Below are 15,272 nucleotides of genomic sequence, written 5' to 3'. Positions count from 1 at the left end.
TTTGTGGCAACCAATCAAATACAGGCCAAGTAAAGCGGTTGCCTAGCTACTGCAACAAGTTCTTGATCAAAACGAGTGAAGTATTTCACCAACACAACTTTAATCTACCTGTATTTTTAAATAAACTAAAGGATTAAAAAAAACGTAAAAGATGCTGCTACTTTTTTTTATTTTATTTTTTTATACTAAAAAATATATTTATATAATAATATAATATAATATAATATATATATATATATATATATATATATATATATATATATATATATATATATATATATATATATATATATATATATATATAATATCAATATAAATATATTTTTTAGAGTCAAATAATTAAATGATGTTTGTTACTATTCATGTTTTTTATATTATATTATATTATATTCATGTGCTGGCAAAACCATTACTCCTTCAGAAAGTCTTCAAAGTATAATGAATAATGAAACATTATTGTATACTTAGCATTTCTGTTCATAAATATATAGATAAAATGCAGTAACTGGTATAATATATTTATGATCAATTATTTGCCACTTCCTCAGAAACACTAAGAATCACAGAGACGCTAAGGAACAAAACTCATTAAGCGGAATCTGGATCATTGCATTTAATCAAATCATTAGATTCCCATCCCCTGCAAATTAATCTATTTAAGATGAACTAGAGTTAAATGCCCACACATCAGCGAAAGTTGAGGGAACACTGAGCCGAGCATTCTCTCAAACGAGACATGGATTAATGGAATATAGTGTTACACCAGGAGGACAAGAACCACACCTTTCCTTCCAGAATCTCCGTATTACCAGTTAAAGGGATTTTGTCACGCCCCTCTTGCTCTGATAACAGGATGGCTGAAGTGCAGTCTGGTCTCTTAATTGGCCGGGCTGCTGTAGACGAGCACTCAACAAAGAAAACGGCTGTGCCATAAACAAGACCCTCACTGTCTATGCGCCCCACTTAGTTTCACATTAACTGCATGGAAAACTGCAAATCAGCAAATCGAGGAAGGCAGAAAGACGTACTGCACCAGACACTTCACTTACTAACCTTCCAACATTATGACAAACACGCTTCTCCAACCTACTGAGCCAGGTACAATCACATAATGCTTATTTCATTTCATTGGACATGATTCTCTTCCATGTCAACCAATCATCAATGGCTCAGAACAGCTTCAGGCTGGATGCATGTTGCAACACAGTCAGAATTTCACTCTGCAGTAAAAAAATAAAAGTTTACTATCAGCTGAACTGACCCAGAATCCTCCTCAGTGTATGACTCAGCTTATAGGCCTTTCTGACATTCCCACAATACCGTTTTCCTGTTTATCAGGGTAGCAACTGAACATTAAAATGAGAGAAATGAACATGTGCCAATGAACATATCCAACCTATGGCAACTGCCGCAGGGCCTCTAAACACACCTTAAACCTGTCTGTTCCTGGAAAAATCCATTTTTCATTCTTCAACTGAAATGACAAAAAAAAAAATCCTTTTTCCCTTTTTAAGCGCCATCGCTTTTTTCTCTAATCAAAAGCAGGTTTCGTGTACAGGAGCTGCACAACAAAGCATGTAAGTTCTGCGACACCACATGGTACTGATAAACACATGCTTGCGCAAAAAGGTTCACAAAATTATTGCAAAACTGCAGGTGGGACTATTTGCCAGATTTGTGCTGCAGGGCACAGCACGCATTCTCATGCATCTCTTCAAGTTGCGACGAAAAACAGGGCTGGACAGAGGCAAAGGCAAACACTTTTGCATGTTTTTTCCTCTAGAAAAACATTAACACACTGGGCTCTATATGAAGGACTGTGACCATCCCAGCAGGCCGGGTTTCAACACACAGCTACAGAGCTAAACAGGTCTGTACCGAGCAGCCATCAAGGGGAGTTCAGTTTCCTTTCCAATGTTGACGTATTTCCTATTGAAGCTTAACGTATTAATGGACTTGTCCCTTTTTAAATAGCCAACAGCCTTTAGTCCAAGTCACAGCCATGAATTCTGGTATACTGTTTGTTATTGCTACAGTGCAATTATTGTTAACTTAAACCAAAATTTTTAAAAATCTTGTTTAGTAATTGAAATAAAGCTGAAATAAAATTAAAATATAAATACACTGTGAAAATGAAATGATTTGGTAACTAACTGAAAAAAAAAAAAAGCTATATTATATAACAAAAATGAAAAAAGCATAAAATGACTGACTAAAATGAGTTAAAATATAAAAATGAAAATAATAATTGTATGATATAATAAATTATATATATAAATAAATGTATATATAAATGTCAGAAATAGTGGTCATATGGGTTGCTAAAAGACAAATTTAATGTAGTGAAATAACTGTTTATTTACAGGAAATGAAATACACACAAAATGTTAAATTTCGCTCTATATTTCCAAAAATTTCACTAAAAGAATTGTCCATTGACAAGGCTGTTGGTAGATTTTAGACCTGAACCTCAAATGAACAGACAAGGACCAAAAGCCACAAAACTTCAGTGAACACTGAGTGAAATAAAATAAAAAGTGTCTTCATCCTACTGCACAGCGTACGCAGAATCGAACACCTTACCTCTCGCCGAGAGTTTCTTTGTGTTAATAATTTTAGCAGCAAATTCCTGGCCATTGGATTTTTTCACACATCTCCGGACCACGGAGAAGGCACCCCTGCAAATGAAGAACACACAGAGCTTAATTCCCCTCAAAAGTAAAAGATGCACCTGACTCTCGCTATCTCTAAATAGCCATCAGTCATTGAAAACGTCACAGCAGTTCCATTAGAAATTAGTTGCATTCACATGATTCTACGATAGTAATAATTTACAGTGAGTAAAGAATCCTTGCACTGATTCGGTCAAATTTGGGAACGAATCATTCCGACTAATTTTGCGAACTGGTTCAACCGATTCAGTGACAAGATTCGACACAAAAGACCGATTCGTTCACAAATTAGACATCGCAAGACTTTATATATCCAAGTATGACAAAAAGAAGTGTAAATGGTCTAATGTCTGCACAAAATTAACACAACTACTACAATTCTGACATGTACTTTTACACTTCACATCCTCATGTCAGAAGGCTTTAATTCTGCTCCCTGGATCTTCACTAGGGCTAAAGACTACACCCTCAGTTTTTGATTCATTCAGAAATAAAAAATTTTGAGAGAAATCAAGTTTTCACTTCTGCCAGGCTCACAAAAAGTGACAATTTCACTTCATCCAGGCTCGCAAAAAGTGATTCCAGAGTAGCATGTTTATTTCATTTCAAAAGTGGATAAAATTTGGGTTTCATCTTCATAGCAGTGAAATGATACACCATGCTTTCTGAAAACACAGCCCAAGGAAAGTAAATACAGTAAAAAGAAAAAAGAATGGGTGCGAGAATAGAACCCTGCAGCACTCCACAGGAGTTTAGCAGACAATGAAAATAAAAATTACCTAATCTGACAGAGAAACTTATATTTGTTAAATATGATTTGAACCAGCTAAGAAAATTTGACTTAACACCTTTTTTTGCCTCAAAAAATTGGCGGCGTGCACAGCACTTCACATCTGCATGTCAGAAGGCTTTAATTTTCTTCCCAAAAGTGAGATTGAATACTAAGAAAGGCGTCATTGCTCAATTATTGATTTTATAATTCCTATTTATCCGTCCCCTCCAAAGATATTAAAGTGTGATTAACCGTGCGCGCGAAAATATTTCATTGTAACATCAAGTGCACGGCTACATATTATCTAGTGTGCACTATAAAGTACGCTACGCTGCAATAATTATAAGAAGCTGTAGGACAATATAATTTAACCTCTGGTTACCAGCATAAAACAATCCACGTTGCTAACGTCAGGAAAAGTGGCAGCCAAATACCCAAAGTAACCGAGAAAACCTTCCTACCCATCAGCAACCCCTTAAAATAAAACAAGGCGTGAACACAAAACACAGTGTGTAATAGATTCAACATTCTATACTAGATACGCTCCTCAAAACCACGACAGTTATTTAAACCTGACATTAAACGCGTTTCGAGATTAGGGCACTGGGGGGCTAGATCGGATCAAGTCCAGAACGGAGTGCTGTACTCGGTTCTTGTCTTGATCCCATCAAGCCCCCTGTCCGTGGCTTTCGGAGAGGTTTACGAGTCTACTTGCAAGTCATTTCCCCCGCTGTCAACATCCAAATAAAAGAATGGAACGAAACAAACAAGAGTAACTTGCGCCATTGACGTCACACCGCTACAATGTCGCGCGAACTTACTTCCCCAGCTCTTCGTAAAGCTGATACTCGTCCGTAAACCTGGTCGAGGTTACAATTGTAGCCATGTTGTGTGGGGAGGGGGGTCGATGCCTCTGCTGCTGCGGTTCAGGTTTCGGGAGGAGAATCTCATGTGTTCCAGAGAGAGAAAGAAGGGAGATACAGACGGAAAGAGCGGAGGGGAGGGGCTGGATGGTGGGGGTGGAGAGAAAATAACGCGAGACATCGCGAGACTTCCCTGCAAGCAGCAAAGTCACGAGTAGAGTGACAGACTGAAAGATCTTTTTCATTAATATGTGCGCATTAACGATAGCAAGCCTCATTTTAATTAATAATATACAGCGAAGAACATATTACTGGTTAAATAATGTAAATAGTTCAATAAAAAGTAAAAAAGTACCAGCATATTATACAAAGCATTATAGAGTATATTATACTCTATAATGCTTTGTATAATATGCTGGTACTCAGTATAACGCAACACAATAATTTCATTTCACGTAGCCTATCTGTTTGTAATGTTTTAATAATAATATATAAAACAGAAATCTATCTATCTGTCTATATATCTATCTATCTATCTATCTATCTATCTATCTATCTATCTATCTATCTATCTATCTATCTATATATATATATATATATATATATATATATATATATATATATATATATATATATATACATATATTATGTTCAGTTGTTTGGGATCAGTAAGATTTTAAATGTTTAATCTTTTTTTAATAAGTCTCTCATGCTAATCAATGCTTTACTTACATGTATTTGATAAAAATACAGCAAAACAGTAATATTGTGTAAATATTTATATTTTAATATATCCTATCATAACTGTGATAGTATAGCTGAAATTTCAGTATCATTTCTCCTGTCTATAGTGTCACATGATCCTTTAAAAATCATTCTAAAATGCTGATGTATTACCAATGTATAATTTTTTTATTATTATTATTTTTTAACCTGTGATGCTTTTTTCAGGAGTCTTTGATGAATAAACAGTTAAAAAATAGCATTTAGAAATCTAGAAACCAGTTTTTTGGAAGAAATTTTTATTTTTATTCAACAAAGAAATGTTGAATTGTTAAAAAAAAGAGAGTAAAGACTTATTTATTAGATATTTATTAAATCCTTGAGAATTATCAACACTTTGGTAATTTCATCCATTACAAATGGAAAATTCTTAGAAATGTGTGTAGTTCTGTATCATGATAACCAAAGACCAACAGACTCAATGACATATGAGAGCCAAAATAGCCCCCCCCCCCCCTCTCTCTCTCTGAAGTTTAATTTCTATGTTTGGTTATGTACTTTATGTTCATACATTTATTGTACTTTTTTTTGGACAGTCTGAATTTTTTTGTTCCAGTTTTAATGTGTTTTAAAGTGAGGAGTGTCCTCTGGATATCATGACAAAAATGACTTTCATTTCACTTCTTTGTGATAGGACTTTCTGTCACATTGGCTCTCATTAAAAACTGTTTAAATGTAATAATCAGTGGTTTTCATGTTGTTAGAAGATACATAAAATTAAAGAGTTTGTTTAAAAAGTTGTAGATGAATAACAGCATGCCAGACCACAGGAACAGTTGAAAATGCATATAAACTCACTTCAGTTCAGTGACATTTTACAAATCATAAATAATCTCTAGATTGAACTCAGTATAAATATATCATCATCTGGCCATAATGCTCTTATAAACCCCATTGCATGCTCCAAACACACTTTCAAAAAGATTTGCTTGTCACGTTCTCACCTTGTAAGTGCTTCTATTCCTTCGCTCCCGGGACAGTGTGTTCTCTCAGATTGCAAATCTGAAACTCTGCTCTCCATTTAAAGCGTCAGGAGTTTTATCATGAAAACAAATGATATAGAACCATTACATTTAAGTATTCAAGTTTTATTTATGAAGGACATTTAAAAACAGCAAGCACGGCTGACCAAAGTGCTGAACTTTCATATCATAAACTCACTATAAATTAAAAGCCAAAGAAAAGAAATAGGTTTTAAGAGATGGTTTAAAAACATTTAAAGACTGTGCCGGTCTCATATAGGCTGGAAGGCTGTTCCACAGCTTACGGCCAACAACAATAACAACTGCTCTAGCCCCTCTATGCTTTAACAGTGTTCTGGGGACAGAGTGAAGTCTTTGATCAACAGACCTCAGATTTTGTGTAGGATTGTATGCATTGTATTGAATTTTCAACGCAATTCTAAGATGCACAAGTAACCAATGCAACGATCTAAAAAATTTGAGTAATGTGATCAAATTTAAATTGTCCTTTTAGCGGCAGGGTTGTGTACTAGTTGGAGACGAGCGGTGGAGGATTTTGAAATGCCAAGATAAAGAGAGTTGCAGTAGTCCGAGCGAGATGTAATGAGCGCATGGATATCAATCTCTAAAGTTTTCACTGAAAGAAAATATTTAATTTATATATTTAGTAGGCATAGCTAAAAAAAAAACAGGGCTAAAGACTAGAACCTCAGTTTTTGATTCATTCAGAAATAAGACATTTTGAGAGAAACCACGTTTTCACTTCATCCAGGCATGCAAAAAGAGATTCTAGAGCAGCATGTTTATTTCGTTTCAAAGGTAGATAAATTTGGGTTTCATCTTCATAGCAGTGAAATGATACACCGTGCTTTCTGAAAATAGAGCCCAAAGGAAGTAAATGCAGAACAAAGAAAATAGAATGGGTGTGAGAATAGAACCCTGTGGCACTCCACAGGAAAGTTGAGCAGGCAACGAAGAACCTATTCTGACAGGGAAACTTATATCTGTTAAATATGTTTTGAACCAGCTAAGAACAGTTCCCTGGATTTAAGTATTAACGTTTATTCCCACAATGATGAAGTCATGGCAAAAGTCATTATAGTGATGATGAAACATCGTTAAACCCATGTCATGATTAGCATTCAGTAGTTTGCATACATTTAGTTACAGCCTCCTAAATGAAACTTATTTTCCAAAAACAGTTCTACAAACAAATTGCTGTTATGTGTTGTTATATCATTAATGTTCCTTTGTAAACTCACACTTATTGACCTGTGCAATCACTAAACACAAGCCACATTCATAATTGATGCAGTTTTACTGTTCATCTGAAATATTCAGCACTTTCATCCATTAGTCTGTCATAAACATAAATCCGATGTGGTCCATGAGAATGCCTTCAGTTCATTCAAAATCCAAAACTGTTGGTTAAGACTTTATTTCAATAATATATTTCAAATCAACAATATATCATGATATTAGAGGCAGAACTCATGAGCAAATCAGATGAATAAACACATAAGATGAGGTTTTATCAAGAATTAACCACCATCCAAAGCACCCAGATTAGGCCATCTAGATGAAATGACCAAACTCTTTCATTAATAGTGATTACAGTTCTGATGTTGATCTGAATCCACTGCAGTTGACTTGTTTGCAGACTCTACAATGGCAGCCAAGTGAAGTAAACTCCCCACACTGCAACTCGTGCTGCAAGACATAACACTCTGGATGGAGGAACATAAATTAGTCATCAATCAATAGAGATCAATGAACTTATTTTCACCAGGCTGAAATTAGGAGCAAAGAGTTCAGCTCTAGTCTGGGAGATGGAGGGAGAGCTGGAAACACATACACACACCATTCACTGCAACTCGATATGTGAATTCATAAACTCTTCTTAACAACAAATGTGGCTTATGGTTATGGTTAATTTCAGTTTATGAAATCCGGCATTGAATACAAGATTTGAAAAAGCATCTATATGTCTATAAATTTATTTAAATCTGAATTCTTTGTTTTTTTATTTTATTTAGTTTTTTTTTTTTTTTTTTTTACTGCATTTGTACTTTATTTAAATACTTTTTAAAGATTGCAAATAAAGTATGTTAAAAAAATTTAATTATATAATTAATTACATATTAATTTAATATTTTTAATTAAATTATACAAATAATTACATTTAAAAGCCTGAAACCACTATGTGTGTGTGTGTGTGTGTGTGTGTATAATACTTTTAAATATGTATATCTATTTTTTTTTTACTTGAAAAGTGATTATTTATATATATATATATATTTTGTTTTTCATTAAAATAATTACATGTATCATGTATTTATTTGACTTATTTGAATCATTCAGGTTTCTTTACTTACCTCTTAGGTTTCCTTTACTAAGTCCTAAAACATATTCATATCCAAATTATTCCAATGAGTTCTCAGATGAAAATGAACAGTTGATAATGCACAGTCCAGCTGCTTGGCATATGCAACACTAGATTTTACTTAACACTATAAATCCCTGCATGAAGGTTGCTTGAATCATGTTAAAGAGCAGTCACTCAGGCCTAACCATTTTAACACTGCATCAGGTAGTGTTGCAAACATGTTGGCACATGTAGTTTCTACTTAACCTAAATGTCAAGGATACCTGAGATAGAAAGAGTGTGAAAGAGACTGAAAGTGACAATAAGAGAGAAAGGTTGAAAAAACAGAAGAGTGAGCTTCTCTCAGCTGTTAATGTCACTGGCTCTGATTGTCATTGAGGAAGACGCTGAAGTCATCAGTCATTCTTGATGACTGAGTCTCCACATGCTCCCTGCAGAATCACTGTCACTCTTGCACCTCCGCTCACAAGTGCAGCACATTATCACACGTAGCATGAAGTGCTGGTCCTTATCATATGCTCAGTGTGTCACAAATCCCAACTGTTCTGACTGATCTCATATCAGTAGCTATCAACTAGACGGCAAGGCTATTAATTGCTATATTAGCCTCTCTTAATTTTCTGCTTAGAAATAGTTAGTAAGACAAGTTTTTAAGTCTGGTATGAGGAAGGATTGAGGGATTTAAAATATGGTCATGCAGAATAAGGCATTAATATGTGCTTTTATAAGTACTAATGAACAGCCAATATGCAAGTAATATGCAGCCTAACTAGTTTCCATTTGCTGATTTGATGCTCAAGAAACATTTATTGTTATTTTTTATCAACAGTTATGTTGCAAAAATTTTTAGTGGAAATCTGAAAACATTATTTTAAGTGAAAGTTCGAAGAACATATTTGAAACATTTATTATTAACTTTTTTATAATATAAATATAATTTTCCCCCAGTCATCTCATTGGAAAAAAAGTATCATAATATAATATATATTTATTTTTCTATTCATTAATTAAGCTTTTTTTCAAGTGAAAGTGACATGACATTCAGCCAAGTATGGTGACCCATACTCAGAATTCGTGCTCTGCATTTAACCCATTCAAAGTGCACACACACACAGCAGTGAACACACACACACACACACACACGCACACACACACGCACACGCACACACACACGCGAACACACACGCGCACACACACGCGCACACACACACACACACACACACACACACACACACACGCACACACACAGAGCAGTGGGCAGCCATTTATACTGCGGCGCCCGGGGAGCAGTTGGGGGTTCAGTGCCTTGCTCAAGGGCACCTAAGATGTGGTATTTCCAGCCTGAGACTCAAACCCACAACCCTAGGGTTAGGAGTCAACCTGTCTAACCACTAGGCCACAACTTCCCCTGAGTTCAAGCTCAGCATAAAGCGTAATCTTTCTCATTTTCATTTCCTCTCCAATTGATTTCATTGGATTCATAGAAACATCTGTAGTATATTTCAATTTGATTTTCCTTAGCTGCATCCAAAATTCTGTCAGTATAATTCATGTGTCACCCCCCAACAGCCCCTTTGAGGGGTTTGTGTATGGATTTGTTTGCATGAATGCATTTTATTCTCTGGTATCATTTCTTAAGCTTGCTTTATGGTTCAGACATGCGCCAGAAGTGACTTAAAGTGACTCAATGTGCTCTAAGTGGTGTTCTTTCGAATATAATCGAGCGGAGCCCGTGAGTGACAGGGTTTGTGTATCAGTTGAATTAAGCGGGCCGGCGGGCCGGGGAGGGGGTGTATGAGAACTGAGCGCTACATGATAATGTTAGCTTCAGCATTAGTGAGCAGAGGCCTGTGGGAAGGTGTCCGGAGGTTCTCCCACAGTGTTTATGTAACAGTGCAGCACACTTCAGCTTGTGTTAGCATCTTCCCCCTCAACGCCCCGTTCTCAACTGACCTGCTTTACACAGCAAACCGCCGAGAGATGAGGAGAGAGGTGAAATAAAGCGAGCGGTGGAGGAGGGCGAGAAAGATTACGCTTTATACCGAGCCTGAACTCAGCAGAGATAAGACCACCATACAAACAGAAATAACGAGAGAGTGAGAAGGGAAGAAAGCAGTGAAAACTACTAATAGTAATTTAACTGTATGGAATATGCCAAAATTGTAAACCTGGTCTATGCTGTATTTATTTACTCTAAAAATACTGTAACTATCTAATCAAATGATGCATCAAGAAAGGTGTTAAAAATCATGAATGATATCACTTCTGATTCATTCGTCAATCTTCAAATGGAAGGTTGAGTCAAAAAACATTGCATCAGGGTTTTATGCTGTGTTCTCTGGTTGCATACTGCATACATTTGGAATAGTTACGAAATATATAATCATATATAAATAACTTACTCTTTATTCAGTATGCAGCACAGTTTCTGTATGCACTGGATGACAAATTCTGCAAAAATGAGCACTATGGAATAAGCAAGATGCATGAAATACTGCATCCCACGATGCAATGCAACCGAATTAACCCTTGATCTCCATTTCTCCTGTAATATCCACTGCAATCTCTAACATCTTCATTGACTCATTACTTGACTGGACTGCCAAGAAACAAGATATTTTACACTAGATTGTATGAAAAATATTTATTTTATATATATACTGTATCTTTAAACTAATAATTTCTTTGGACTGGTAAAAATAACATTTTACATGAAACTGAATTTATAAAAAATGCAAGAATATAAGGATATGTGAAGTCATACCACCTTATTGTGGAACAAGATTTTACTAATTATTAAAAAAATTCATCCTACACTAAATAATATGCATACTGTGCATTTTCTGTATTTTCTGTAAGCAAAGAAGGTATGAAAGTGTGCTATTCCGAATTCAGCCACTGTGTGGAATACTGCATCCCATAATGCAATGCACTTGACTTCATCTTTCATTACAATAGGACAAATGCACTGGAAGTAATATCCACTGCATTTCTAACATCTTTCTTGACTCATCACTTGATCAAACTGCCAAGAAATAAAAGGTTATATCTATTATTTACAGTGTCTTTACAGTATATATATCCTATTCCAAATGTAGCCATACATTGCACATTTCTGCACATTACAGAAATAGTATGAGTAGTGTGGTGGTATGCTATTTAGACCACATGTGCAGCGTGGTGGAGATCATCTCAGGCGTCTCAGATAAAGAACTGGCCACTGTAGCTTTACCACGCACACCTCTTCTGCTCTGAATTATTAAAGAGAAATGGAAAGAGCCTTGCTGGACAGAAAGAAATGTGTGGAGAGATTGCATGAGATGGAAGGAGAAAGGCACACAGATGAAACCAGATATAAGTGGGATAGATGCAGAAAGACAAAATGAATGCAATTTTTTATGTTCTCTCTGGAGAGCGTTCCTTCCATCACAGTGCACACTGGGCTGTGATTCTTGAATTGTTTTGATGAGATGTGAGCGTACCGTGCTTCTCTGACACAGACCGTGCATCTCCATTTGGTAATGCAAGTCTTAGAGGGATTGTTTAACCCAAAAATGAAAATTCTGTTTTCATTTACTCACCCTCATCTTGTTCCAAACCTGCATTTCTTTCCTCTGCAGAACACAAAAGTAAATATTCGGATGTAAAATGTGGTCCAAACAACAAGCAAACAATATTTTTTCCTGGTCTTACATTAGCAGAAAAAAAAAATGTTTCAAAGGTGGACTAGGTTTTAATACCGTAAAACCTGTAGCATGTTATTAAAAATATGCAATATTCAATAACCACTTGTTGTAGCACCTTGACATTTGCTAACACTTTTAATCTACTGCTATGCATTCCATTGCCATAATCAATATTTAGACTAACAGTCAAAAGGCCTTCTTCAATCTACAAATGATCTACAATTTCCTGTTTGAAAATATTTTAAAATGTAATTTATTCCTGTGTTGTCAAAGCTGAATTTTTAAAAGCATTACTCCCAATTTTCAGTGTCACATGATCCATCAGAAATCATTTTAATATGCTGATTTGGTGCTCCGTGATATTGTTTCAGGATTTATTTGATATGTCTTTACTGGCCCTTTTTTTTATAAATGCATACTTGCCTGATAAAATGTAAAAAACTACCAGATCTCTAACTACTGTTAAAGATTTTAGAAAGGCTGAATTAACAAACTGAAACCTAGAATAATTTATTAACAGACTTTTTTTTATCTGCAATAACTGATTAATCATTGACAATACAGAGGAATATGTATGAAGGTTAATGATAAATCACTTTGATTTTATGCTGATTTCAAGGCCTCTTTAAAGTCAGTATGACTCGTCTTCCTGTCAGCTGAGGAGGCTTTCGAAGCAACCTGCGTGTGAGGATGTATATGTGTGTGTGTGTGTGCAAATAAATGGAAATGTTAAAGACTAACAGCATGTTTTTTAATTAGATTGAAGAAGGCCGTGCAAATAAGTGGAACAGTCATGTTGACAGATGTTTTGACTGTACATGTGAATAAGGCATGAAGACATAAACAGTGATGTACACTTAACATCCTCATTACTCCTTGTGTGCATGCTTGTACTTTTTGCATGAATGCAGACAGCGAGATTTCATCAGGACACAAAGAAAGAGTCGGTTGTGTTATCTGTTGCATGTGTGAGCTGCGTGGGTCGCTGCATTGCTCTGAGATGCGCTACAGTTCTGATGGTACATGACATATCAAATTTCTTCCTTACACCCACAGAGAACCCAGAGAGACATTCCCCATCTCTCTGCACATCCACAACAAATGATAATGTACAACACATGAACAAATCCACAATATTACACAAATGAGTGTCACCATTTTCCCGTTGTATTTTTGAACCTGAAAAGTAATCATAGATCAGTCGGCCAGGCTGCTTATTATTGTAGTAATTTTGAGTCAATATTGTTCAAATTAAGTGTTTTTTTTTTAGTTTATATTTTTATACATTGCGTGTAAACTATCAAAAGTCTGGGGTCAATAAGATTGTTAAATGTTTTTGAAAGAAGTCCTTTATGTTCACAAAGGCTGCATTTATTTGATCAAAATACTGTAATATTGTGAAATATTACAATTTTAAAGAACGGTTTTACTATTTTCTACCCTTACCAAAAAGTAGTATACTTCAAGTTTATTTAACTAAGTATACTTAAGTAAAGTTTTAAGTATATTTTTAAGTATACTTTATGTAGCAAGCATACAAATACCAGTGTTCTAGTAGACTTAAGTGAACTGTTTCAGTACACATTGGGACTAAATTGGCCCACTTTCTAGCATATAAAAGTATACTTTAAAGTATACTTTAAATATAACAGTAGCAAACTTTGAGTACACAACAAGTTTTACCTCTATGCTTGTAGTTTGTACTGCAGTTATACTAAAAGTGAACTTATAGGTTTACTGATAGTTTACTAATGAAATACTTTCTACACTTAAAAGTATACTCTCAGTAAACAACCAGTTTAGTAGTTTTATACTGTAAGTATACTGATAAGTTTTCATTAAGTGAACTTTACATCATACTTTAAGTATAATACTATGTCCCTATTTAGATTTTAATTTGTATATATTTTGTTATATGAATATCTGAGCATACAAAACATCCAAAGATCAAAGATCTGCTTGTAAACAAAAACATTTTATTGTAGCTTTATGTGTTCTTTTTTTAAACACTTTAATGTGGATAAGTTTCATAAAAAATAAAGAAATAACATTTTGAACAAAAAGCTGAAATAATTGGATTCAGAATGATAATCAACACGTAGATGGAGTCGATCAACACCCAAAAAGCTTGACTGTAATTATTAATAATGAATAATGAATAATGTAATAATGAAAACATGGATTCTAGGAGCACAAGTATGGCTCAAATATATTTAGAATTTTCTTTTTGTTTTAAGTTAAGTCAAGTATACTTAAATGTCATTTTTAAGTATATTTCTGAAGAGTACATAAAGCCCATTCTGAGAAGTACATAAAAAGTCAACTAAAAGCATACTTTTATATTTTTAGTTTAAAAGAAGTATACTAATAGCACACTTTTTTTTTCAATAGGGTTAGTTTTATATGAATGTTTTAAATCCTCTTTCTGGCTCCTAAATTAAACAGCCTGGTTTTCATGTGCTTTTAAACCTGAAATGACATCCAAAACACATTTCAGTAGTGGGTCCAGCTGGATGGGCTTTTATAAACCCAGATTCAGAAATCTATTTAAGAAAATAAATAGGGTCCATTTTAATTTTCGTGTTGACTTTAAAGGCATCTTATGATGACACAAACATTAGGTGATCATCCAGCTCTTACTTATTGGTGTTTTTGTATTAATATTATGAATCTTCTCCATCCTTATTATTTCATGAGTGGATGAGCCAAGCTTCTGAATAACAAACTGATCCTGGGTCAGTGTCCTCATTTATTATTTTCATCCCTATGACATCAAAAAGACAGATTTCAGAACCAAGATTTCAGTCACGTTTGCACAATGTTTTTTTATTTATTTTTTTTAGTTCTGGATTTAAGGAGGCATCTTTGATTTTTACATTTCATAAAATGTTTGGTTCCATAGCCTTTTAATAAAATGTAATGACTTTCTCCATCTCTGACACAAAATCTCTGCGTATATAACCAAGGCCATGCCAATAATATCAATACAAATAACTAATCAAATTCCTCTTAATTGCATGATCTCAGCTAGCTCAAGTACGCGACCTTCACACTGCCGTTATTGCTAATGGCACTTGAGCTGTAAAGTCCATGTGACCAATTCTTGCTCTGTAACCACAGGAAAACAACATCCTGCATCTTCCTGCAT

The 15,272-nt window shown here is 34.8% G+C and overlaps 1 protein-coding gene across 19 annotated transcripts in view; it reads right to left on the bottom strand.

The window, feature by feature from the left end:
- LOC113056007 (calcium/calmodulin-dependent protein kinase type II subunit gamma-like) overlaps positions 1–4,455 on the bottom strand; it is a 64,133-nt gene extending 59,678 nt beyond the window's left edge. For all 19 annotated transcript variants that reach the window (XM_026222452.1, XM_026222434.1, XM_026222435.1 and 16 more), the window contains exons 1-2: positions 4,266–4,455; positions 2,584–2,678 (exon numbers count right to left, since the gene is read on the bottom strand). In XM_026222452.1, the coding sequence (XP_026078237.1) occupies positions 2,584–2,678; positions 4,266–4,330 (160 nt within the window). In that variant the 5' untranslated portion in view covers positions 4,331–4,455. The remainder of the gene's footprint in view (positions 1–2,583; positions 2,679–4,265) is intronic.
- Positions 4,456–15,272: the final 10,817 nt, after the last annotated feature.

The sequence above is a fragment of the Carassius auratus genome, chromosome 37, assembly GCF_003368295.1.
Source record: "Carassius auratus strain Wakin chromosome 37, ASM336829v1, whole genome shotgun sequence".
Taxonomy (NCBI): Eukaryota; Metazoa; Chordata; class Actinopteri; order Cypriniformes; family Cyprinidae; genus Carassius; species Carassius auratus.
Note: the sequence above shows the minus strand (reverse complement) of the source record. Positions and strands in the feature narration are given on the sequence as shown.